Below are 25994 nucleotides of genomic sequence, written 5' to 3'. Positions count from 1 at the left end.
AGGAAAAAGATTTTTCACCCTGGAATTAATAAATTTAAAGCACTTAGAATGATAGAATCATTGAATTGTGAGGGTTGGAAGGGACCTCAAGGAGCATCTAGTTCCACCCCTCCTGCCGTGGGGAGGGACACCTCACTACATCAGGTTGCTCAGAGACACATCCAGGCTAGCCTTAAAAACCTCCAGGGGTGAGGCTTCCACCACCTCCCTGTGCAAACTCATGGGGAAGAACTTCCTAACAACCAGTCTGAATTCCTATTTTTGCTCCATTCCCCCTAATCCTATCATTACCTGACACCCTAAAATGTCCCTCCCCAGCTTTCTTGGAGCCCCCTTCAGATACTGGAGGGCCACAATAAGGTCTCCTCAGAGCCTTCTCTTCTCCAGACTGAATAACCCCAACTCCTTCAGTCTGTCCTCACAGCAGAGGTGCTCCAGCCCTCTGATCATCCTCGTGGCCCTTCTCAGGACACATTCCAGCACCTCCAGATCCTTCCTGTAACAGGAGCTCCAGAACTGGACACAGTACTTCAGGTGGGGTCATAGAATCATAGAATAGAATCATAGAATCACAGAATCAACAAGGTTGGAAAGGACCTCAAAGATCATCAAGTCCAACCTGTAACCCAAGACCTCATGACTATTAGACCATGGCACCAAGTGCCACGTCCAATCCCTTCTTGAACACCTCTGGGTCTCACTGCAGCAGAATTTTTCCTCCCTCAGTAAATGGCTTTGGTGGAAGGTGTGGTGGTTTTAGGCTTCAACCCACCACAGAAGGGCAGTTGGACAGTCACTGGAAGTAACAAAATGGGATCACAGCTCTAGCTGATGGTAACTTGGAATGACTGTATTCAGTTTCCCTCTTGCTGTTTGCAAAGGAATGAACTGGAAGGATATTTACCTAATTATTTTCCCAGCTGAATATGGCAAAGCTATGCTGGTGCACAGGGGTCTTCATCCTGCAGTCCTGGTTGCTTCAGAGCTTCACCTAAGAAGATTCAGGTGGCACCACTGAATATTATTAAAGCTGTAGCTCTGCCCTTCTTACTGTGATTACAGCTTTTCACTTCTACTTTTCATTGCAGAACGCCTGAAGCTGTTAGATGAGGTCTGAAGCACCCTACCATCAGGAGACATTTTCTCACATTATCTCTCCCTCATGATGGTTTTTTTTTGCCTTCTACAAAGGTCAAAAGTTCTCTTGGCAGGACCTGTCCTTATTCCTGCCTGTGAAGAGCTGGATATGAGGCCCCAGTTCCTGCAACTCATTTTTAAATGCTGCTGAGGAGAACTGGGGAGGCCTTGCCTGCAAGCCACAGCAAAAGGAAGGAGCCTCATAAAAAAGAAAAGGTATAAAAGAAAGGAGATCCCACAAATCAGGGAGGTCACTGGAGAGGTTCTGCGGTCTGAGTGCAATAGTGGTCCCACTGAGGTATGGTGGTGGTTGGCACCAAGGGAGCACCATGAGTTCATACCATGGTGTTAGTATGGAAGACAGGCTCTGTTTGATGACTTAATTTTTTGGTTTTAGTGTTGTGGGGATTTTTTATGGGGGGGGAGAGGAGGGTAATCCTGTAGAGTCCCTGAGGAAGATGTTTGGCATCCTCCCTTTTCTCTGCTCTTACTGGAGGGACTCAGAATCCTGCAGAGACAGCAAGGGAAATCACAGGATTATTCCCCATGGTGATTATCCTGTGATCACTCAGGGCTGTATAAATGGGAGCTGATTACAGCTAGAAAAGGAGTAAATTGTGTAATTAGAAAGGGGAAGAGGGGAGGACTTAACCTCTGCCTGAAGGTGCCAGTTTGGAGAGAAAAGCAGAAATGAAAACGTTGAGCAGTGTCTGTGCTGAGACCAGAATGACACCAGAAGGGGCCACTGCTGACCTTGCCCCTGGCTGCTCCTGTTGCTTTGGGCAAGCCCTTCAGTATTCCCCTCTGGAGAAAGAACTTGAGTATTTCTTTCTGCTGTATCTCATAGCCACTTGCTTTGAGAAGAAGGTGGATCTCCTTTGTACATGGCAACTTTTCACCAGGCTTTGCAGGGTGTTGGGCTTACAAGCGGGCTGGCTACACCTGGGAGTTACCATCACCCCAGATTTCCCTCTGGAATGAAGGCTAGAGGAGAAAAGCTGTTGCAGGATGGAGTCCTCAGTGGATCTGTGTTGAGTGTAAGATGACTAAGATCACTAAGATCTTTCTGGTCGCTCTCCATGTGGCAGGAAAGAGCATTTTTCCTGCTCTTCCTCATATTATTGACCCAGCCTGGCCTGGGCCACAAAATGTGTCTGTTCCTATCGCAGGCAGAAAAAAAAATCATGCAGCAGAATTGCTCTCAAAGCCATGGTAAGGGAGGCTATTAATGTGAATATTATTCATGCCAGGAAAAATAGCCAATTACCTTCCTATAGAACCACTCTCAGCCCAGTGAGCCAGTAATTGCAACAGCTAACATTTGTCACTGAGCTCTGAAAGCACTCTGGGAATAAAATACTGACAAATGGGTTTGGACTTAAAAGACAGGGGGAAAATAAAGTTAAAGTCCTAGATATTCAGGAGGTGTCCTGCTTTGCTGCAGGGAATCTACGCCCACCTCATATCCGACAGATGCAAGACCTTGTCTTTATCTTATATCCACTCTATGTTTTAAAGGTATGAACCTTTAAAGTGCGCATGTTTAATAAGCTGAATAGAAAAGCAGTATGTAATTTGAGGTGAGGATGCTACCAAAGGGGCTCCCTGTGTTTCCCAATGTTTAAGAAGGTCATCTGTGCAACTGGAAGTGTCTGGAGTAAGCTTTTGTATTTATTTCCCAGGTTTACCAGTGAAACAGCCAACAAAGGGGAAATCTATCCTTCCCTTTCTCATTTTTCTCCTTGAAGGGACAGGAAGGAAAGACAAAAGCCTTTTAAGAGCTGCAGGGCATTGCACACTGATTTGCTTGCTCTGCTAGACTGCATTGAAGGCTGTGCTTCACTCCCTGCCTGTCCCTAAGTGCTCCATGGATGGCATCTGGAGATTTGACAAATTTCCCGACATCTATTAAAGCTGTCAGCTTCTCAGGCGTCCAGGAACCCACAAACTCTAGAGGACATTCCAAGGCATGTGAGAGGCACATGTTGGTATCACAAGCCGTCTGGGCATCTCAAGAGGACTTTCCTTGCCTGCAGATGGAAGTGCTAAGCGAAGGGATCGCAGGACTTGGCTTATTTCGTGGAATTGCTTCGAGTTTCCCTTGTGTAGCCAGAGGGATAATTTAGCTGGGAGTCTTCAAAATGTAGTGGGTTTGGAGTGTCCTTTAAATCATTCGGTGAGCACACCTCATTTATCATGTCATCTCTGGTCCACGGCACAGAGCAGCCTCGTTTCCCGAGAACTAGCCTGCCCTTCTCTTTTAGGGGTGTGGGGCAGAAATATCTGTGCTCAAATTGCTGCTTCTCCGTCAGGATACACCAAGGGAATGGTCTGTTAGCTCTGTGAGTGCACAAACACGCGGGTCCATCAGCAGGGCTTTTGGGTCAGCCACACTCTGAACCACCAAGTTTGTTGTAAGAGTAACACCAAATTGTACAAAAGCGTCAGTCTGTTTTGAAACACGACAGCAAAGGCAAGACCTCCGTCTCCACCGCTCTTTCCCTGGCACAGAAGGGTCACCCCCTGCCCAGTTAATTTAATTCCTGCTACCAGCTGTCACTGCACCCACGGGGCTCCGCCGGTAGAACCAGTGCCTAACTCCCTTTATTTTAGAGCTCAGTTCCCATCCTTCCACCTTTGTGCGGAGGTGCTGCCTGCCAGCGCCTGATTCTCAGTACCAAAACAGCACAGACCGGCCTGAGGGCCGCCGCCTGCCCCGTTACTGGGAGCTGCAGGGAAGCCCCTGCCCACCGCCCGCCAGAGGGGCTCCAGCAGCCTACGCGGGCGACCCCAGCGGCGCTCCCGTCCCCAGCCGCCCGCATTCCCCAGCAGAACCAGGAGCGGGTCGATGGAGCTCGGCGCTCGCTTGGCCATGCCTGTGCCCTGGCGAAGGGGCGGGCCGGAGCCTGTCCAATGCCTTTCCCGCCTCCAGCGCGCCGCGCGCGAAGCGTTCCGCGCGCGGGACGTTGCCGGTCTCGCTTTGCCCATCCCCGTGAGGCGATGGTGAGTGCGGGGCGGGCGGGGGGCGCCGGGCCGGGGCCGCACCTGGCCTGCTCTGTGGGGTTGTGCGGTATCCCCAGCCCCGCCTCTCCCTTAGTGTGTATGTGCGAGCTGTGCCTCTCTTCCAGAGAAGGAGCCTTGCCCCCAGCCAGCTGGCCAAGAGGAAGGCGGGCGGCGAGGAGGAGGAGGCGGAGTGGCACCCCACAACGGTGAGCGAAGGGCCCCAGGATGTGGCGGCCTCTGTGGGGCTAGCTTCGCCTAGGCGAGGTTGGTTTGGGCTCGGCCCAGTGTGCCGTCTCGGCATCTCCAGCTATGGGCCACTGCCCTTGGGGGCGGGGGGGTGGCGGCGGACCCAGTGCTGCCCTGGTGCCTGATTGGAGGCTGTTCTTGTCCCGTTCTTCCGGGGACTGAGGATCACGCCCCAAGTTTATGATCTTTTAACCAGTTGGGATAAAACTTGTGTATGGGCAATTAGTTGGTAGGAACATCCTCTTTGTACAGATGATGCTTTGTGGGCATGGAAAAAACCTGTCCCTGGAAGAGCTACCAAGTGTTTTGTGAGCGCTGTGGCAATTAGAAATAGGTAGATGCTTAAGACAAAACAGAAAGTTGTGATGCTGTTCCGTTCTGTGTCGTGTGTCAAAGAATATCACCTGATGCTTTCTGTGCCAGCAGGTGGTTAAAACCGTGTCTCAGTCTGAAGGGGACTGTGTTAAATCAGGAAACAGATACTGACTTGTTTATCTTCATGCCTATCTAAGTGTATGAAATTAAGTTTTAGCGTGAGGCCTTTCACCTGCATCACAACAGATGCTGTGGGAGCCTCTGGGGACTTCTATGTAGTTTGTTCCATGCTACTGACACATCCTGGTTTTTTGCCTCGTGCCTTTCTTTTCAGGGAGGGGAGGCACAAATCTTAGTACAGCCTAGCCTGCTCCTTTACAGATTGAAAGGTGGTGGTTACTTTTGTAATTAGAATATTTTTAGCCCTCATGCAGGTTAAACTGCAGGGCATGGTGACCTTGGTGGTGGTGCTGATGCTGTCCTTTGGCTGTGGGGGTGAGTAATGATTGTGTCTATTCAGTGATACTCGTCTGGCTGGGTAGATTGTTTGTGTGGTTAGGTGCTTACTGAGTGTGACAGGGGTGCATCCATCTATCTTCTGGTCTCACCAGCTGCCCCTGAGGGTTTTTGTGATTGTGTTTTTCAGACTCGGAAGAGACAGAAGCCTGTCAGCGAGACAGAGAGGGGAGAATGTTACAGGTCGCCTTTCCGCAAACCCTTGGTTCAGTTGACCAACAGACCTCACTGCCTGGATAGCACTCAACATGTAAGTGGGAGTCCAAATGCTCCCACACATGCATTTAATATTATGGAAGTGTGATGGAACTGCCACAGACAGAGTCTTTAGAAGACATCTTTTGCTAGCACAAGTCATTTAATGTTTAAGATGTAGGGAGAGTACTTTCTATAAGGGGAAATCTGAGTAAAAGAGTTGTTCGAGTTCTAGGTGAAGGACAGTGCCCAGGAACATGGATGGCTTCCCACACAGATGGCTTGAGTGCTGTCTGCTTGCCTAGTTCTCTCTGGTCTTCCACTCCTGGAGAGTGAGTGCTGGACTGGCTGGGTGCTCACTTGTCCAGCATGGGTGTTCCTACAATTGTAACCCGGCTCCTTTACAGGAAGTGAATTGCCTGACTGAATTACCAAGTCAGGGGAAGCAATAATATTTAAAGAAGTGAATAATGCCAGTGGATTTAAGGAGATGGGAGTTAGGAAAAATCAATTCCACACGTTAGAAAACCCAATGGAAAGTAGGTTTGAAAAGCAGAGTTGGTGGGGGGCAGTTGCTCTGGTTTGCTACTTTCTTCCTTTGGGATATTCTTGAAAATAGTTTGAAGCTTGAATAGATTCAATAGAGGGACTCAGAGCACTTAGCAAATTGCATTCTGAAAAATGTCCTGGGCTTGCCTTCTTGAGGAATCTTTGATTGCAGACTTCTTAAGCATGTTTTCTTTCTGAATTCCTAGGAGGCTTTTATCCGCAGCATTTTGTCCAAACCCTTCAAAGTCCCCATTCCAAATTATAAAGGTAAGACGAGGAGGTTTAAGGACTGTCTGTGTTAGCTGGCTTGGGTAAAACAGATGATGTTCAGGCCTGTCAAATAGATCTGTGGGGATATTTATTTATTTATTTTTAATATGTTCCAGAGTTGCCCAACTTAATTTTGAAAGAAAAATGCTGGCCCATTAGCAAAGTCTTCATATTTCTTACTGGTGTTTAGTTTGGAGAATCCTCCATCTCACAATTGGATTTGGTGTTTTTTTTACTGCTGTGTATTTGATGTAGTGCCAGAAGGCTGCATACACCCTGCTGCAAATCCAAAGGCAAGATGAGTTCCAAGCGATGAAGGTTTACCATCTAAATGATACTAACAGACAGAAGGCTTGAGAAAGCTAGCATGTGCCAGTTTTCTTTCTTCTTGGCTGGGTGTGTTCAGTCTCAAGGTGATCTGCAAAGGAAGACAGTTTTGAAGTTCAAAGCCTCGGCTGGTTTGGATCAGTGAAGCACAAGATTGCAGAAACAAATGGGCCTGTTCCTGTCCCCTTCTTCCCCTTCACCCTCCAGCTGAAAAATTCAAATGCAGATCAGCCAGTTTCACTCAAAGTTTAGATAAAAAAATAAGTCTGTAAGCAGACACTGACTGTGAAATGAGAAATCTCAAGAGAGTTTAATAAAGTTAGGTTGTAGAAAAGCAGATTTGTCAGGAGGCTGAAACAGAACTGTGACTGGGGAAGCTGCTTTATGTGGCTGTTACCTTCCTCTTAATTGGGAGTTGAGGCTGTTTAATGTGCTCTTTTCTTGGTGTGTGTGCACAATTGCCTCAGCTTGTGAAGCACTCTGGTTTTGCAAGGAGCTTTAGCAAGCAGTCCGCCAACTGACCCTGCTTGAATCCTTCCCAAACAGAATCAGTCCTGGGAGGACAGTTGGCCTGAGTTTTGGTGGGGAAAGGGATTTCTCTGTGCTCTTTTTGTGTTCATCCCCATTCCAAAACTGTGAGACCAAAATACAATATTAGGGAAAGGGACTCACACTTGGTTTCTGCTTTTCACAGAAACTGGCTCCAAGGTCAAACATCTACTATTGCTCAGCACAGAGGAAATAATACCTTAGAGTAGGTAATTGCAGTGTGGTGCTAACTATGATGCTGTAAAACTTCATCACTGTTAAAGATCAATTCCTGACCTTGCATAAAAGTCCCGACTCTGGCTAAGTCTGAGGTAGGTGATCCAAAAAGAGGATTTGACCCAGTATATACTCTGCATTTGGGAATATTTTTCTTGAGCTGCTGAGGTCTGCATTTTGGAACCCTGCTTGTCCTTCAGAAAAATAGAACAACAGTCTTTGGGTACTAGATGTAGCTCTCATGACCAGAGATAGCTGAGGGAAGCATTGTGCCTGCTTATAGCTGGATGCCATTGGAACAGGTCCGTGATGAAACCATCGCTCACCTTTCAGGACAGCTTCTTTATATGCATGCCAGCATATGAGGCATCTGCTGCACCCAAGTTGTGCCCACTTTGGTGCACTCAATGTGGCAGGCAGTGCCCTTGCTCCACCTATGCCTCTACTCCCTTACTGTATTTCATCCTGCTGCAGAGATACCTGCTGTGTGGTGGCAGAGTGCTGCCAAACAACTGCCCTGTGTGAGTTTGCTGTCTGCATGGGCTGTGCCTGCATCTCCACTCCAACATCCAATTAATTCACTCTTCCTGAACATAATCAGACCCTTCTGTGTCACTCTGCTTTCTTCCAGCAAGAAGTTGTGCTTTGATTTGTGCCTTTGTTTGCTTTCAGGGCCGCTGGGCTTGCGTGCGCTGGGTATCAAACGGGCAGGGCTGAGGAGTCCTCTCCATGACCCCTTTGAGGAAGGAGCTCTGGTTCTGTATGAGCCCCCGCTGCTGAGTGCCCATGACCAGCTGAAAATAGACAAGTGAGTCATCACCTGGCACAAATTCTTCAGCTCTGACCTCCTTGTACATGTAGGTTTATGTGCTTTCTTCCCAAATGTGCGCTGGGGTCTGAATAGCAAAACAAGTTTGGTTCAAATATTCTGCCTCTGACTTGGTTTGGGTATGGTAACAATCAAAGGATTCTACCCATGCCAAATTGTTTGTGTTCTGCCACAGGCTGTTTCATCTCCCACTCATCAAAAACTTAAGCCTGTTTCAGGGAGCTGGCATGCACACATGGAGAAGCTGTTTAGTAAATCTTATGCCTTAGTTGTTAGGAAACATCATCATCTAGGGACAAGCAAAGGGAGGTGACTGACAGTCAAATGTTAGGCTGCCTGATGTTTTTTATTCTGCAGTAGTTCCTTCTGTGCTGTAATAACTTCAAAGGGCTGTTGGCTGGGTCTTCGTGGACAGAAGGATAGGTTCCTCTCTCCAGTAATGCAGTTACAATATTGTTACTGAAACAAGGAAAATAATAATGACTTTTTAATTGTGCCTCTGAACTACATTCTGTCTTTGTTTTAACCACAGCCCAAATATGTGGTTTCACTGATGTTTCATATTGTAGATCAGGTTCTTGTGACTTCATTCTCAACCCTGAATGAATCCTCTTTCTGTTGGCAGTTCCTTTCCTCATGCCATTGGAGATTCCTCAGTATAGCAGTGAGGCTTAAAAACCAGAAAGTGGTAAACACATGCTGTGTTGAGTTCATTAATCACACTGTCTTCTTCCTTGACTGCCTCCTGCAGGGACAAAGCACCTGTCCATGTTGTGGTGGATCCTGTCCTCAGCCGTGTTTTACGGCCCCATCAGAGAGAAGTAAGTTTCCCATTGGGACCTGAGGGTATGGCTGGAGGACTTGAGGCATTTCAAAAAGCTGCAGTTCCTCTTCTGGAATTGCTGCACACCAACTGTGAGGTCTGCATAGACCTCACAGGTTTAACAGTCTGTGACAGGCTGACAGGCTCTTGTCTGTTGCAAGTGCAAAGTTAAACATTTGTTTTAACCATCCTCCTAGAGGCCTGAACACTACAAATCTTCTCTGTCCTGTGTTAAGCAATAAGATGTGCTGGGAGTAATACAAGAGTCGTGTTTGGGATTAAAGTTGTGGGTAAGAACTTTCTCTTCTCTTGCCTCTGATCTAGGAGGATCAGAGCACTGTCAGCCTGAACACCATGCTGCCTAATGTGCAAGTACCTCTGTGGGATTGTAGGTCAGGTCAGCTGACAGTGAAAACTGGGTGCTGCTGTGGAAACTGGGTGTTGCTGTGACAGTTGTGCACTGGCCATACAGGTCTAGACCTGTCTGACTTCTGTGTCATCCCTGACACCTTAGGAAAAGACTAGATTGTGCAGGGAGATGAGATCTTGCAGAGTCAGGGCTGAAAGTCCAGTAATATCTTGAAGCCTGAAGACTTAGCTCTGCTGAGTGGAACTCCATGTGGAAGGCAGTGGGATATAGTTGCAATAAATTATTTTGCAGCCCAATCTTGAGCTGGTTAGGGCAGACTGTCCAGCACAGTGTTCTGCTGGTCAGCAGAATTAATTTGACCCATTGTTTATGAGCCAGGAAATACTGAAGCTCTTCCTCCTGTTAACATGGTTCCCTACACAGTGTGGAGTAGATGACTTTTTTTTCCACTGTGTTTTATTTAGAGGTTACCCTTAGTAGGTGTGAGCTGTCCATGACCTGTGTAGACTTGGAATTTGCCAGTGGGGAGTGTCAGAAAGCATTTTATGTCATAAATACATGCAACATCACAATATCAAAGCAATGGGTACTAATCTCCAAATATCTAAAGTAGGTATCTGGGCAGTTTGAAGTTCATCACAGATGCAATGTATTATTTAAGCCTAGAGGCAGCGGAGATGGAAGCTGTGATTGCTGATCTTGCAGGCTAAGCAGGTCAAGCTGGATGTGTCCCTGCTTGGGAGATCATCAAATGGCTCTGAAAGTGCTGTAGGCTGCTCCTGGCTTGTACTTTTATCTCAGAGTTGGTACTGAACCTGTGACCCAGTGTAATGCTCATCTCTGGCTGCATAGCTGGAGGCACTCTGGTTTTGGGTAAGATTCTGCCTGGTGGTGCTTTTGTCAAGTAATGATAGTTATGTAGGCACACATATATATATTTTTTTTGGACAGCTAGATCTCTCTGATAAAGCAGTCTCTGTTCTAGTCTAATTAGTAATTAGTCTAGACTAATAAGTCTTTGCCTGCTAAGATTCCTGTGCTGCTTTATTCAGCTGATGCTCCTAGACTGTTGTACAGCTTCATTCTTTCTCTGTCATGTCTTTTGCCCAGTTGCTGGGAGGGTACCCAACTGGATCTCCAGCCAAAGGTGCTATTTTTTCAGTGATCTTTGTTCAGCTGGCTTGCATGAACTTTATTAGGCTGTTGTTGAGGGCCTAAGAAAGAGAAAAAGAAGGACTTGGAAATTCAAGTGAAGGTCCCTCTTCTGGTTCTAGTGGAGCACAGTGGGGTAAATGTGACCAGGTGTATTTAGGCTGTGTCACTCACTCTCTGCTCTGTTGATGCTATGCAGGGAGCTTGTATGTTCCCAGCACAATGCCCTGGTTCTGACTCTATCATCACATGAGAGAGGAACATACTGCAGAGTCTGTCTCCTTTTTTTTTTGTCTGTCTTGATGGTGTCAGAGCCTTCTTCCACCATGTGACACAGGCTATAACCTCAGCTCTGTGTCCTCTCTGAAGCTAAATCCGCTTTGAATTTTGAGTCCCCAGGTGAGTCATTGTGTTCCTAGGCAGCAGCAATGAGGGATGCTGAGGGTGTTCTGGGAGTTAATCAGGCAGCAGAAACAATTCTACTCACTCTATAATTCCATGTTTTTAAAACTATCTAATTGTGTGTTAAGATGATTAACCTCTTTGTGATTGATACAAGTTAGCAGACGGCCTGGGCCTATCTAATGGAGAAATTTCTGGGAATTCATGCCAGGAAGCTCATTATCAGTGTGCAGCTAAAGTGCAGTAAGATTTCAGGCATTGTGCTGGTGCCTGGCACCAGTAATGCTGTTCAAACCAGATGTGGCTGCATTTTAGCTGTGTCTCGGGTGATTTCCCTCTGTCTCATTAGAACACTGCATGTCCCCCGGGACGTGCTACGCAGATTTACTCTTTGTTGTAGTATCTGTCCTGTGCATGGTGGTAATGAAGCTGTAATGAAGTTGTCATCCTGCTGACGTCCCTTTTCTGCTCTGAGAGAACAATTTTTTGGCAGGGAGTGAAATTCCTCTGGGAATGTGTGACAAGTCGGCGGATCCCCGGGAGCCACGGCTGTATCATGGCAGATGAAATGGGGCTGGGCAAAACCCTGCAGTGCATCACACTCATGTGGACCCTTCTCCGGCAAAGTCCAGACTGCAAGCCTGAAATTGAGAAAGCTATGGTGGTGTCTCCCTCCAGCCTGGTGAGAAACTGGTACAATGAAGTAGAGAAATGGCTGGGGGGAAGGATCCAGCCACTGGCCATTGATGGAGGCTCCAAAGAAGAGATTGACCGTAAACTAGGTACAGAAATACTTGCAAATGGTGTGGTTGGCAGGCTTACTGGCTTGGCATAGAATAGAATAGAATAGAATAGAATAGAATTAACCAGGTTGGAACAGACCTTTGAGATCATCAAGTCCCACCTGTCACCCAACACCATCTAATCAACTAAACCATGGCACCAAGTGCCCCATCCAGTCTCTTCCTAAACACCTCCAGTGATGGTGACTCCACCACCTCCCCGGGCAGCACATTCCAATGGCCAATCTCTCTTTCTGGGAAGAACTTCTTCCTAACCTCCAGCCTAAACCTCCCCTGGTGCAGCTTGAGACTGTGTCCTCTTGTTCTGGTGCTGGTTGCCTGGGAGAAGAGACCAACCCCCACCTGGCTGCACCCTCCCTTCAGGTAATTGTACAGAGCAATAAGGTCTCCCCTGAGCCTCCTCTTCTCCAGGCTAAGCAACCCCAGCTCCCTCAGCCTCTGCTCACAGGGCTTGTGCTCCAAACCCCTCACCAGCTTTGTTGCCCTTCTTAGGCCAAAGTCTTGCATTGGAGGAAGCCTATAGCAGCTGATGTGAACATCTTTGAGCTGTCATTAGAATTCTAGAGACTGATGAAAATCTTCCACTAATATGTTTAGATCAGGCCCTTGCATGTTTGGTAATGATTGAGCTTTTGGAACAATCCTGGTGCAATCATGTGTTTAAATTAGGGCAATCACAGTGCCTCTTCTTTGCTCCAGCCAGAAGCCAGGGGAGGAGTTGGGAGGGGGTCAGAAATGGGAGCAGTCTGGGGGAAGGGAGCGTGAATACGTGTGGGGGAAGGGGTGCCACAGAGTAATTGAAACAGGTTTTCCTAGATTCTTAAGGCAACATTTTTTACTACAAAGGTGCTGTTAGTTTTCCTTATCCCTCTTTTTTTTCCTTTCCTCCCTTTCCATCTGCAGTTGGCTTTATGAACCAGCATGGCCTGCGAGTGCCTTCACCTATCCTGATCATCTCCTATGAGACCTTCCGACTCCATGCTGAGGCATTACAGAAGGGCAGTGTTGGGCTTGTCATCTGTGATGAGGTACAGGAGAGCCTTTTAAGAAAAATCTGTTCCTGGTATTTTCTTGGGATCTGGGCAAAACCATCTCTGCTTTCTTAGAAGGAGGGAAGGCAAGGTTTAGCTGTGGACAGGACTTGTTCTGAAGTTTGAGAGGGTCTTAGCAACTGGCCTATCCATACCTGTGAGCTTCAACAAGGGAGAGTGTTTTCAGGAGCTGAGATATGAAGAAACTCCAGGTAGTGGTAACTGTCATCACCTTGTAGGTCCCTACAGGCTGGGGACACTTACTCAGTCTATTTCAATATGAAATATGTGGCAGAAAGGAAGACCATTGCCTATCTCTGACTCTGAAAGAGGCCTTACTCTGTCAGGATGGTAGTGTCCTAGCTCACTCCTCTCATTTTCATTTGTTTGCTCAAGTGAGAAGTATTTTCTGTGTGGCCTGCCTTTGTGTTCTGCTCAATAATTTTTAACTTGACTCTGGTTTGAGCAACAAGGTTGAACTGCCCCAACCTAAATGATTCTGTGTTTCAGTATGCTCTTGTGTTTAGTGCTGGCTGCTGTCAGCTACTTTATCTGACCTTCTTACTCTGTGCTGTGGAGGAATTTGAAAGGTACTCCCATGACAGGACCCTCTTCCCCTCTCTGTAGTCACCTGCTTGGGACAGAGATAGGAGAGCTCTGTGAGGAGTTACCTCATGTGCTGCTCGTTCAAGAGGTGACAGACCTAGCTTCATTCCCTGCCTGCTGACTGATGGACCTAGCCTTGTTGTCAAGCTCTGCTTTTACCTGGCTGAAGGGAAGTTATTTTTTCATTTAGTGTGTCCCTATTTGTGGTTATAGATTGTGAGAGCCAGAGGTGCTCTGAAGGACAAAACCAAAACAAGTGTCCTCTGCTTCCTTGAAATGATCAAGCTGGAGGCCTCAGCCACTGCTGAGGTGTCCTCTGCTGCCCTGGAGAGGATTTCTTTAATAGCGGTGCCACCCAGTGGTTTGGGTTTGCATTTGCTAGAGCAGTGCTGTGGGGAGCTTAAACAAATTGAGCATCCTTACAAGTGTAGCTCCCATCTACCGAGGCTATGACTGCCCACACCTCTCAGTGCCTCAGGGATGGGACCAGCAGCTGGGGAGGCTGAGAATGCAGGTCCCTATGTTCCCAGTGAATACTCAGCTCTGCAGTGGTCTGGCACTTGTAAAAAGCATCTCATCATTTAGGCTTTGTCCTACACCATGGCATTCGGGTGCTAATAAAATGGCTTTCCCCAGGAATGGTAAATGGGGCCTGTATTCAGATCACCACTGTAAGAGATGTAGAACCTCTTAGTGTGCAAAGGCCTTAGCAATCCTGGGTATATAGGCTTGTGATCTTGACCTTGGGTGATACTATGTTACTGGTTAGGAGCTCAGTGCCTGCCTAGTGTTGGTAGCCGAAAATGTCCCTGTCTTTGAACAAGAAACAGTTCTTAGACCATGTGGTGGTTTTTTCATGGTAGGCTCTCTTGGGTGTGACTCAGATGTTCTTGGTCTGGGAAGCTTGTAATGTCATGTCTCCTCACAGAATGGCTTCAGGTTTTCCCCCAGTTTCTTACCTTTGAAAGAAGTCTTTTGCAACACATACAACACTTAGCCCACAACCAGGGATGGGAGAAGCGGTGAGCTGCCTTGTGGGAGAGACAGCACGTCAGTGTTGATGAGGATCTCCAAGCTGCTTCTCATCAAAGCCTTGTTATCAGCCTCATTGACTCATGCCTTTTTTTTTTTCCTCTTTTTTTCCCCCAAAGGGCCATAGGCTGAAGAACTCTGAAAACCAAACATACCAGGCTCTCAACAGCTTAAACACACCTCGCCGAGTCCTTATCTCCGGCACCCCCATTCAGAATGACCTGCTTGAATATTTCAGCCTGGTGCACTTTGTCAACTCAGGTATCCTAGGTAAGAGATGTATGGGTGAGAATTATGAGTGAGGAGAAAGTGGCTGGCAAGGCCTTCCCTAGCTGCCAGTTCCAGCAAAGGTAGCAGCCAAGACATCAGTGAGAAGAAAGGTAATGTACAGGTTGGAGACTTACTCTCCTTCAGCTTATATCATCAGTCTCCAGAATTCTAATGACAGCTCAGAGATGTTCACATCGGCTGCTATAGGCTTCCCCTAATGCAAGATTTTGGCCTAAGAAGGGAAATGAGGCTAGTGAGAGATCTGGAGCACAAGCCCTGTGAGGAGAGACTGAGAGAGCTGGGGTTGTTTAGCCTGGAGAAGAGGAGGCTCAGGGGAGACCTTACTGCTCTCTACAACTACCTGAAAGGAGGTTGTAGCCAGGTGGGGGTTGGTCTCTTCTCCCAGGCAACCAGCACCAGAACAAGAGGACACAGTCTCAAGCTGCACCAGGGGAAGTTTAGGCTTGAGGTGAGGAGAAATTTCTTCCCAGAAAGAGTGATTGGCCATTGGAATGTGCTGCCCAGGGAGGTGGTGGAGTCCCCGTCCCTGGAGGTGTTGAAAAAGGATTGGATGTGGCATTTGAAGCCATGGTTTAATTGTCATGGGGTGTTAGGTATTAGGTAATAGGTTGGACTTGATGATCTCTGAGGTCTTTTCCAACCTGGTTGATTCTATAATGAAGGGCTATGAAAGTCTCTATCAGGATCTGTTCTAAAGTCTGTATATTATCAGAGGTCTGCTTCAAGAAAATAACAATGTATAGCCAGGTTTTGGTACAACAGATATTTTGGAAGGGGGATTAATGTGGGTACAATGAATATAGGACTCTTGATTACTGTATGGCTGATCTTGTGTAGCTATACTGGTCAGCCAAAATGTCCACCTAGGCTAGGAGTTTCTCTGACAATAAGGCCTTGGAGATACTGCAGGAGTTGCTGGGCAGGAAGAGCCACCTAGTATTGGTACTTCTCACAACGCTCCTAGGCTATAGCGAATTCAGAGTGATTTGCCAGGGGTGATGTCTTTATAAGAAAGGCTCTGTGGAGAGGAGGGTTTGACGTGACACACTCTCTGTGTTGAGTACAGAGGCAGTCTGGGAGATGGCTTTTCCCTGCTCTCTCTTGTGTACCCATCTGAAACAGAAGACTGAAGTGCCTGCAAGGTGGAAAGCTGTACCTTGTGGCAGGGTTAGGCAACAGAGCCCCAGTTGCTGTCAGTCTGCCATCCCACTTCCAGATAATCTGAGAGAAAGCTGTGGATGCTATCTGGCATTTGGAATTAAGACTGCTCATATTTTTTAAGGCAGAGGAAGCCTGTGAATATGGGGCTGGCCTCCTCTGAGATAGAAAGAAAAGACTCTCTCTGGACAAGAGATTAGTGTGAGTTTTCAGAATCAAACACCTTCTGCAGTTGCGGGCAGTGGACTCTGACTCCTGTTCTGTTCTGTTTATGTCTGCAAGATCCATTTTTAATTGAAAAGCAAAGTAGTTATTGCATCCTCTCCTGCATCACTGGGCTGGGAGCAGGTCTACTGCTTTCCAGTGTGGAGCAGCTTGTCTTTGTCAAGAGAGGTTATTTTTTCTATCAAGGAATGAGCATACACCAATCTGTAAATCATTTCCTTGTGGCTGTAACTCGTCACCCATGTTTGTCTCAAGATTGTTTAGCGTCCAGTCCAAGAGGCTTCTCATTAATTCTAGTGCATGCACAGCTCTAGTTAAACATCATTCATCAGATTCTTAGTCTTACAGGCAGCAGTTGGACCCTACATTTCTCTGTTCAGCTGTACTGCCCCCAGGATTTCTGAAGGAAAGAATGTGATAAGTGGGGTAGATGTTCTGCAGCTGCTTCAGTGCACTTCAGTGTGCCTATTTTGGGTCATTATTACAGGGGGCTAATGTGGTTTTTTTCCTGCTCCCCTTGACTTGTACTTTGGGTAAGACTAGTCTCCCTGCACAACCAGCTCTGAGATGAGGTTAATGGTGTAACTACTGCCAGCAAAGCTGCACATATGCAGGAGTCCTTTTTCCCACGTTCAGTCTGTAGCTAGTAATGAGCAACTGATTGCAGATAATTTTGGATGAGGCACCCAGTGCCTGTGCTGTTGTTTGCAAGGACAAAATTTGGGAGTAAAAGTATAGCTGGAATGTGATCAAAGACAGTACATGGCTGACTGGACTCAGGTTTAACTAAAATTGCATGACCTTTGGCAGTGTAGGGTTGTTGAAGTACAGAATGATTTTTCTGTTGTAGATTTGCCTGCCTTGTTTGACTCTTTCCTGTCTAGAAAGGAAAACAAATCATACCAGTGGGGCATGAGTTTGTTTCATCTGCTGGGCCCCTTGCTTGTGATGTGGTAACTGGGGCTGTGGGGTACTGATCAGAGGTTATTTGGTAGTAGTTGTCACCTCTTTGGTTCTGTTTTGTACAGGGACTGCACAGGAATTTAAAAGACATTTTGAAATTCCCATCTTGAAAGGCAGAGATGCAGATGCAAGTGAAGCTGAGCGACACAAAGGAGAAGAGAGGCTTAAAGAGCTGATCAGCATTGTGAACAGGTGAACTTCATCCCTCTTCTCTTTGCAGAGCTTTTGCATAATCCCTTGGTGAACACTGGTATCTTTCCAAATTACAGTTGTAGCTGTAATGAATTCTCTTGCCACTTACCGTCACTTCAGCAAGTGATTGTGCAAGTATTTACTGCCTCAGATATCTACATCTTCTGTAGCTTCAGGCTGAAAGATGGCATGTTGACATGGCACAGTTAGCTGCAGTCACCCCCAAGCAAATGTACTCAGGTACTGAATCATGATTTGACTCTTCTGTTTCTGTTTTCTCTTAAGATCTGAAGAGTCAGGCAGCATCCTTTTGTTTGCCTCAATGTAATTGCAGTGTAAGCTGGGTCAGACTTGAGAGGCATCCAGCCCAGATGTTGAGTGGCAGACAAAAAGAGTATAAGGAATGTGACTCAGTTCTGCTGTTGATTGCATAAGTCACAAGAGTCCAGCTCACACTTTTGTTGCTGTGTTGGTTCTGTAGAGCTAATGAGATTAGACTGCTAGTGTCACAGATGTCATTTGATCCCCAAGAAGCACCTCTGTGATACAAAAGGCTCTCTTGTTTCTTTTTGGTTGATTTTGGGGGCTTGTTTAAACCTGGTTGCTTTTCCTCTCATGAATACAACTAACTTCTCCACATCTGCGGGCAGGTGCTTGTTCCTTGCTAAGAGCTATTAATAGACTCTTGAATTCTCAGCATTGCTTGTGTCTTTGTTTCTTTTTAATCTCAGCTTTTGCAATTGTCACAAATACAATCCTGCAGTTCATAGTCATGGTAAATTAAATTTCACTCTGAGGACAGCCTCTCTATAGAGACAGCCCTGGCCTTGACTCAGGTTGGCTTGCAGAAGCCTAAGGGAAAGGACAAAGTTGAGAAGAGCCTATTGCTTCTGGAGGTGCATTTATTTATTGTTCTGGTTGATAGAAGAGAGGTGTAAAAGTGTGTTCAGGAATGCTTGTGCGTGAGTATGTTGACATTTGTGTCCTTTACTGTATACAGTTGTGATACAGAAATAGGGAAGATGAAACACAGTAACAACAGATAAATCAGTTGAATTTGGTAGAAATTTTAAATGGGACAGTGATACAAAGACATGTGGAATCATAGGTGTAAGGTTTGAAGGGCCCAGGAGAAGGTGTCCAAGCCATCTTGTTGTCTTAAGATAGAAGGTATTGGATCTGAAGCATCCCCTACTTAACCCCCCCACAGTACTGAAGACCTTACCAATTTCCCAGGACACCTTTTCCAGGGCATCACTGTCTTTGCAGTTAGAAAATGCTCTTAATGTGTAACATAAATCTTCCTTACTGCAGCTTAAGCCTGTTACTTTTCATCCTACTGCTTATGGATTTGGAGACCAGATCATGCCTTTCTTTAACAGCCTTTGACAGATTTTGGGGCTGTCATATATCCCTGCTGGTTTTCTTCCGTAGGTTTCATAACATACTTTTGATATTTCTTGGCAGAACTGGGTTTCTGCACCTCTTTCTTATTCTGGTTGCTCAGTTCAGTGCTTTCTCTTGTCCATTCCACCTTTCCTGAAGTGTGGTAGAACTCCTCCATGGGGAATTTCTAGAGCCCCAAAGGATGATGCCCTTTGCTGAAATCTTGGGCCAGACAATGAACCGACCTTGGCTGAGGATGGAGACTAAGTTATTACATGGGGAGCTGTCGGCTTGTACTTTGAGTTGTGTCTGTACTGTGGTTAAACCCTGTCCTTGTTGGCATTTTGAGCATGCTGTTGGTAGTCTTAGGAAGTGCTGAGTTTCTCTCATGAGGTACAGGGCTCTGTTAGGTGCCTGATCCCTCCAAATCTAATGAACCAAATTAGGAAGCCTGACAAAGACAGTGGGTTAGATTGGGCTGATGGAACCTCTTAGCATGTCTTTGAGCGGTTGGTGGGTGTCTTAGCATGTTTTGGAATCTCACGGACTTTGGGAGGTAGGATATCAAAGGGACTTTGTGTTGAGCTTGTGAGGAGTGACAGTGATAAAACAGGTTTGATGTCATCCAAGCATCCTAATTTAATTTCCCTCCCTGCAGGTGTTTAATCCGCAGAACTTCAGATATCCTGTCCAAATACCTGCCGGTGAAGATTGAGCAGGTGGTCTGCTGCAGGTACCAGACAGCACATACTCTGCTTGGGAAATGGGAGCAACAACAGGAAGGATTGAAGAGTTGCAGAAGGCCCTTCACTGCTAATGATGACTACTTCCCTCTAGAAATGAAGTTGTAGCCATTGGCAGTATGTTGCTTTCCCTCCTGAAACAGGGATGGGCAGCTCACAAGTGGTGTATTTGCCAGCCAGCTGGTGTGCTCTGGGCAGCTGTGTGCAGCAGAGCTCTGGGCCACGTAGGGTATCTGTAAGCTTCTATCCCAGCTTTTGACTGAGATATTAGTGCTCTGCTATTAGCCTTGCAGGCAGTTCTAGGCTGTGCTGCAGCCAAATAAACCAATAAATCCATGTGTAGATGGAGGAGGAAGGATGGATGGGGTTGGTTTGAGTGCAGAGTGAGACTGAAGAGCTTTTGTTATGTTTCAGACTCACACCTCTGCAGGCTGAGCTGTACAAGAACTTCCTGAAACAAGCCAAGCCAGTGGAAGAGCTGAAGGAGGGCAAAATCAGTGTGTCCTCTCTCTCTTCCATCACTTCCTTGAAGAAGCTCTGCAATCGTGAGTTGTTCCACTCCTGCAACACGTTTGGGTTTTGCACTATTTGTGGGGATTGTTTGGATCTCTGTTGTGCACTCCACAGTCTCTGAACTCTCTTTGTTCTTCAGACCCTGCTCTTATCCATGATAAGTGTGTGGAAGAGGAAGAAGGTTTTATGGGAGCCCTGGACTTGTTCCCTGCTGGCTACAGCACCAAGTCTGTGGAGCCCCAGCTTTCAGGTACTGTGGAACTCAACAGCACAAATGTGCTGCCTGATGCAAGGAGCCATGAGATATGATATTTATTGTCTCATATTATTGAGTGCCCCTCCAAGGGCTGGAATTTGGGAACTTCTGCTCTAACTTTCTCCTTTCTTTTTCTTCAGGAAAGATGCTGGTCCTGGACTACATCCTTGCTGTTACGAAAAGCACCAGTAATGACAAGGTGGTTTTAGTATCTAACTACACGCAGACACTCGACCTATTTGAAAAGCTCTGCAGGAACAGAAGGTTGGTCTTTAAGCTTCACTTGTTTAATCCTGCAAGACTCTACTTGGAGTCTGTGTTGTAAAAGAAACTGGCTATTTTTGAAGTTTCTATCAGCACGAACTTATGATCTGGCTTTTACCTCAGATGTTCCTGAACTGGAACTAATGTGGCTTGTATTTTGGCTATGGGCTCACTCGGCTGAAAAGCTCTGGCCCTCTGCAAAAGCTCCAAAAACCCAGGCTCTTGTTACATAGCTGTTTGTGAAGGATTTTGCTCTTTCATGTAGGCTGCTGTAAAGGTCTCTGCAGCCTGGCTGCAGTGAGTGCTGTGTGTTGTAGGTATTTGTACGTCCGGCTGGACGGCACCATGTCCATTAAAAAGAGAGCAAAGATTGTGGAGAGATTCAACAGCCCCTCGGTGAGTACAGCCTGCTGGCTGTGAGCAGCCCCCCTGCCAGTTCTGAGCGGTGTGAGTGAAAGTGCGGCTGCCTCTGTGGTTTAATCCATGCCTTCCTTTTTCCACAGAGCCCTGAGTTTATCTTCATGTTAAGCAGCAAAGCAGGTGGCTGTGGTTTGAATCTGATCGGGGCTAACAGGCTGGTTATGTTCGATCCAGACTGGAACCCGGCTAACGATGAGCAGGCCATGGCTCGCGTGTGGCGGGACGGCCAGAAGAAGACCTGCTACATCTATCGACTGCTTTCAGTGAGTCTTGCTCCCCTCACCTTCTCAACCTGGGAGTTCTTGGTACAAGCCTCTGATGGGCAGAGTCCAACATGGTGTCATTTAACAAGTCCAAGTGCCGGGTGCTGCACTTTGGTCACAACAACCCCATGCAGCTACAGGCTGGGGTCAGAATGGCTGGAGAGTGGACAGGCAGAAAAGGACCTGAGGGTACTGCTGACAGCCAGCTGAACGTGAGCCAGCAGTGTGCCCAGGTGGCCAAGAAGGCCAATGGCATCCTGGCCTGCATCAGAAATAGTGTGGCCAGCAGGAACAGGGAGGTCATTCTGCCCCTGTATTCAGCACTGGTTGGGCCACACTTTGAGTCCTGTGTCCAGTTCTGGGCCCCTCAGTTTAGGAAAGATGTTGAAGGGCAACAAAGCTGGGGAGGGGTTTGGAGCACAAACCCTGTGAGGAGAGACTGAGGGAGCTGGGGTTGTTTAGCCTGGAGAAGAGGAGCCTCAGGGGAGACCTTATGGCTCTCTACAACTAGGTTGTAGCCAGGTGAGGGTTGGTCTCTTCTCACATGCAACCAGCACCAGAACAAGAGGACACAGTCTCAAGCTGTGCCAAGAGAAGTTTAGGCTGGAGGTGAGGAGAAAGTTCTTCCCAGAAAGAGTAATTTGCCATTGGAATGTGCTGCCCAGGGAGGTGGTGGAGTCCCCATCCCTGGAGGTGTTGAAAAAGGGATTGGATGTGGCACTTGAAGCTATGGTTTAGTTAGTCATGAGGTGTTGGGTGATAGGTTGGACTTGATGATCTCTGAGGTCTTTTCCAACCTTATTGATTCTATGATTCTGTGATTCTAAGCCTAGGCTGCAGCTGCTGTGATTGGGACTAGCAGGGGAAAAGTCTTTTGTGTTGGTGACCAGAATTAATTGGAACTTAATTGCTTCCTACCCTTACATGTGTTGCTTTGGAAAACCATGAAGGTTCAAGCTGAAAGGTCATTACTGCAGGGCTTGGTTTCTAACAGTAACTGAGTCCTGAGAAATAGAAACAACTATGGCTTTCCAAATATGATGCTCCTTTGAAGTCATTTTTATGCATCTGACTTCACAGTATCACAATGTAACCAAGGTTGGAAGAGACCCCAAGGATCATCAAGTCCAACCTGTCTCAACAGACCCCACAACTAGACCATGGCACCAAGTGCCACGTCCAATCTCCCCTTGAACACCTCCAGGGATGGTGACTCCACCACCTCCCTGGGCAGCCCATTCCAATGACGAACGACTCGCTCAGTGAAGAACCTTTTCCTCACCTCGAGTCTAAACCTCCCCTGGCACAGCTTGAGACTGTGTCCCCTTGTTCTGGTGCTGGTAGCCTGGGAGAAGAGACCAACCCCTTCCTGTCTACAACCACCTTTCAGGTAGTTCATCAGTTGTGTGGGGTGTATGATGCCAAAGTTGCTGTTCCCCAGCCTGGCTGCAGTCAGGCTTGGTTGTGTGTACATGTGGTTAATAAACAGCTACTGTGTTCCCAGAATTCCAGCAGCTTTTGGAATGGGGCTGCCAGTTAGCAGCTGGGATAGCTGCTCTGTAGAGGAAAAGCACAGAGACTGGTCTTTTGGGGCCACTGTACCACTCTCCAGCAGTGTCAATTGTGAACACTGCTCAGAAACACCCCTCTCTTCCCTTGTTCACCTTCACTTCTCATTATTTTTCTGTTTAGTTTTTGTGTGTGTGTGTCTGTATGTGTGTCAGCTTGTCTTCCTCGACCAATTATTATTTTACTCTGAGAAAACAGGTGTCATTCTTTGCCCATCTCTCCCTCATGGTGTCCCATTTTCATTCTGACCTGGTTGCATCTTCAAGCAGGGAGCATCTTTGCTTTTAGCACTAGGAAACTGGTCTGCAAATCATGACCAATCAGCCCCTCTTTTGTATTGCATGTGTTTGCAAAAGAGACATTTTGCTCTTAGGCTTTTGCCTTCAAAATGTAGTGTACTGAGCTTTCTGCACATCTGTTCTAGAAGTAGTCATTTCCCTCCAGACAGTGGCTGTGATTGATCTGTGTGTGGGTGAACCAGCAAATAACTGCTGATGCTCATCTCACCCAGGGCTATTTGTGGGGTAGGTTGTGCTTGGGTTTTTTTGGTCAGGGAATGGCTGTAGCTGCTCAGTGCCTTTTGCTTCCTTCCTGTCAGCACAAACTAGTATGGTATGTGAGCTTCAGCCACAAGTGGCAGCTCCATCTCTTCTCATCCATGTATCCATTGGATTCACCTCTGTAGCCAGAATGAAAGACAAGAGAAGCAAAGTAGCATTACATCAGCAACCAAATAGGACATGGTTGGACTGCAGCTGGTAAAACCTGCCTGTTGTGCCCTGCCAGACCAGTACAGACTAAGTGGTCCTGACAGCTCACTGACATTTGATTTGTGACTCTTTCCTTTAATGCTTTAACTCTGCTACAGCAACTGTGCATCATCTTTGACTCTCCCGTAGACAGGGACCATAGAGGAGAAGATATTCCAACGCCAGACCCACAAGAAAGCCCTCAGCAGCTGTGTGGTGGATGAGGAGCAGGATGTAGAAAGGCACTTCTCACTTGGGGAGTTGAAGGAGCTCTTCACATTGAATGAGACCACCAGCAGTGACACCCATGACAAGTGAGTATACCAAATGACTGATGGATGGAGTCAGCAGAGAAAACCCTCCATAGTTTGGTCTGCTGGTTCAGGGGTTCCTCAGGCAGCAGGAGAAAGCTCAGAGAGGGAAGGCCTCAGGTGTTCTCTTTCCTTCTGAAGCTGTTAACACCTGGAGATGAGCACTTCTTTGCTGTCCTCCCTTTTTGTTGACAAAGGAAAGCGTGCTGGCTGGACAAGTGAGCAACTCTCTTGTTGGTGCCTGTATTTGGAGGCTGTGAAATAACTGCAGATAATAGAAAGAAAGAAACTGATCAGAGCTGTTCAAACTCCAAAACCCAACTTGGTCTTTTGTTGCTGCTCTCGTAGTGGATTGTGATCTCCAAATGCTGAGCTGCTTTCCACAACTACTCCATCTGCTAAGAATTCATCAGGCTGATCCAAGTGCTGTTCTGGGGACTAAAAGAATCTTCTTCCCTGTTGTCTGCCCTTCTTCATCACCCCTGAGACCTGTGGTATTGTAGCCACTAGAAAGAGGACAGGGAGTGCAGGAAAATGCTTCACTGAAAGTTAAGACTCTTAGTTCAGGCAAGAAGTGAAGAGGATTAGTTTTAAGCTGACTCAAAGCTTAGCTCTGTGCAGGTATCTTGTCTGCATGGCAACGAGCTTTGCTGGCAGGGCTGCTGCTGCTCTTTGCTTATGTGGCAGCTCAGAAGATCTCCCGAACAGCCTGAGCACAACCTGGTGGCTGTGATGGGAGCCAGCATAGACTGGTTTGGAGCGTGCTGTGCTCTCTTAAACTCAGGGAGCCTGGTGCAGTGCAAAGAATGTATTAGCAGTAGGGGTGTCACTTTGAGATCTGCTCTAAGCAGCATGCCTCACCTTTCAGGACAAACTCCTCCTGAACTTCCTCTGGTCCTGCTGGTCCACTCTTATGTGGTTATACATGGAGGGGGAGTGCCATTAGAAAGGGAACACCAGGGTTTCCATTTCTCGTCTGTTGCATATGCCAGAAGGTGGTTAAGCATTGAAACAAAAGGTGGTAGTAATTAATCCTGTCTGAAAATCCAGGTGCCTGTGCTGCAGATGGACAGGAGGCAATCCAAATGTCCCTGGACTGCATCTTTAAGCACTAAAGCAGCAGAGGAACTGTGCATTGACTTTGTGCTGGCTGTCTTTCAGGATCAAGTGTCGCCGATGTGTGAACGGCCACCAGGTGCGGCCCCCTCCTGAGGGGTCTGACTGTACCTCTGACCTCTCCCAGTGGAACCACTGTGCCGACAAACGGGGGCTGCAGGACTCCGTGCTGAAGGCTGCCTGGGATGCTGCTGTCACCTTCACCTTTCACCATCACTCCCACGAGGAGCAGCGAGGGATTCCCTGACAGGTTACTGTCCCCTGTGGGGGCAACGGCAGGCTGCTGCTGCAGCTGCAGCCCACACCGCTTTAATCCCTTTCAAGGAAAGGAGAAGTAGGTATCAGTACATGCTGGACTGCTGTGTGGCTGTAGGACAGTAGAACAGCATGGTTTCTGAGGGGCTGGAAGGCCCTTGGCATTGGTTAGTGTCTGCAGCAGCAAGAAGTCTGTGGCTTTTTCTGTGCTGTGTTGTATTGTGTGCCTGAAAAACAGCCCTTTGGGAACTGGGAACAGTGGATGTGTGATGAGATTCAGCACTGGTTCTTAGGTTGTTCGTGTCTGTGCCTCCTACTCAGCCAAGTTTTGTCTTCAGTTTGAGTTAAGCCTGCAGTTTTATAGCACTTGATGTATGCAACCTCGATTTATTCCTTGACAGCTCTGGCTTACAGCTGCTGCTCAGAAACCTGCAGGATCCATTTCTGTTGTGAAGTGTGAACCTTGCTGATTACTCAGGAACAAGAGGATTTGCACAAGAGAAATAAAATAATTCAGCTTGGATGTTGAACATCTGGTCAGAAAGATCATGCAGGCAGTTAGAAATCAGGCACTGAGGTAACTCCCTTTCTAAACCCACTTGCTTTGTTGTGGGCAGGATCCCCTGATCTAGCAGAGTGTTTTAATTAGATCCCATTACAAGCCAGTAATAAAATTCACACTTTGGTGCATTACAGGTCTTAATTATATTTTTATTATCAAAATGTTACAAAAGAACAAACCCTTCAAGACTGCAGACAGTGGAGAGAGGCAACAGGACTGCAAATAAACAGCAGGCCACTTGGTACAGAAGGAGTTAGTTCATTGGTTTGTGTTTGTTTGGTTTGGAGTTTTTTTTGTGCAAAGTCAAACTTTCCAAATGTAAAAGGTCAAGGCTGGGGGCTTTTGTGCCTTGTTTTCTGCTCCAAGTGGAGGAAGGACTTCTCATTT

The 25994-nt window shown here is 47.1% G+C and overlaps 1 protein-coding gene across 1 annotated transcript; it reads left to right on the top strand.

Moving 5' to 3' along the window:
- Nucleotides 1–1220: 1220 nt before the first annotated feature.
- Nucleotides 1221–25886, top strand: RAD54L (RAD54 like). Its single transcript, XM_054165620.1, has 19 exons — nucleotides 1221–1353; nucleotides 2582–2655; nucleotides 4266–4346; nucleotides 5348–5467; nucleotides 6168–6228; nucleotides 7996–8131; nucleotides 8904–8973; nucleotides 11393–11681; nucleotides 12606–12730; nucleotides 14491–14641; nucleotides 17074–17200; nucleotides 19245–19319; nucleotides 19744–19874; nucleotides 19982–20092; nucleotides 20239–20362; nucleotides 20680–20758; nucleotides 20866–21045; nucleotides 23514–23677; nucleotides 24836–25886. The coding sequence occupies exons 2-19, from the start codon at nucleotides 2611–2613 to the stop codon at nucleotides 25035–25037; spliced, it is 2271 nt and encodes a 756-aa protein (XP_054021595.1). The 5' UTR covers nucleotides 1221–1353; nucleotides 2582–2610; the 3' UTR covers nucleotides 25038–25886.
- The last annotated feature ends 108 nt before the right edge of the window (nucleotides 25887–25994 follow it).

The sequence above is a fragment of the Dryobates pubescens genome, chromosome 11, assembly GCF_014839835.1.
Source record: "Dryobates pubescens isolate bDryPub1 chromosome 11, bDryPub1.pri, whole genome shotgun sequence".
NCBI classification, from domain to species: domain Eukaryota; kingdom Metazoa; phylum Chordata; class Aves; order Piciformes; family Picidae; genus Dryobates; species Dryobates pubescens.
This window is presented reverse-complemented; position numbering and strand designations above follow the sequence as displayed.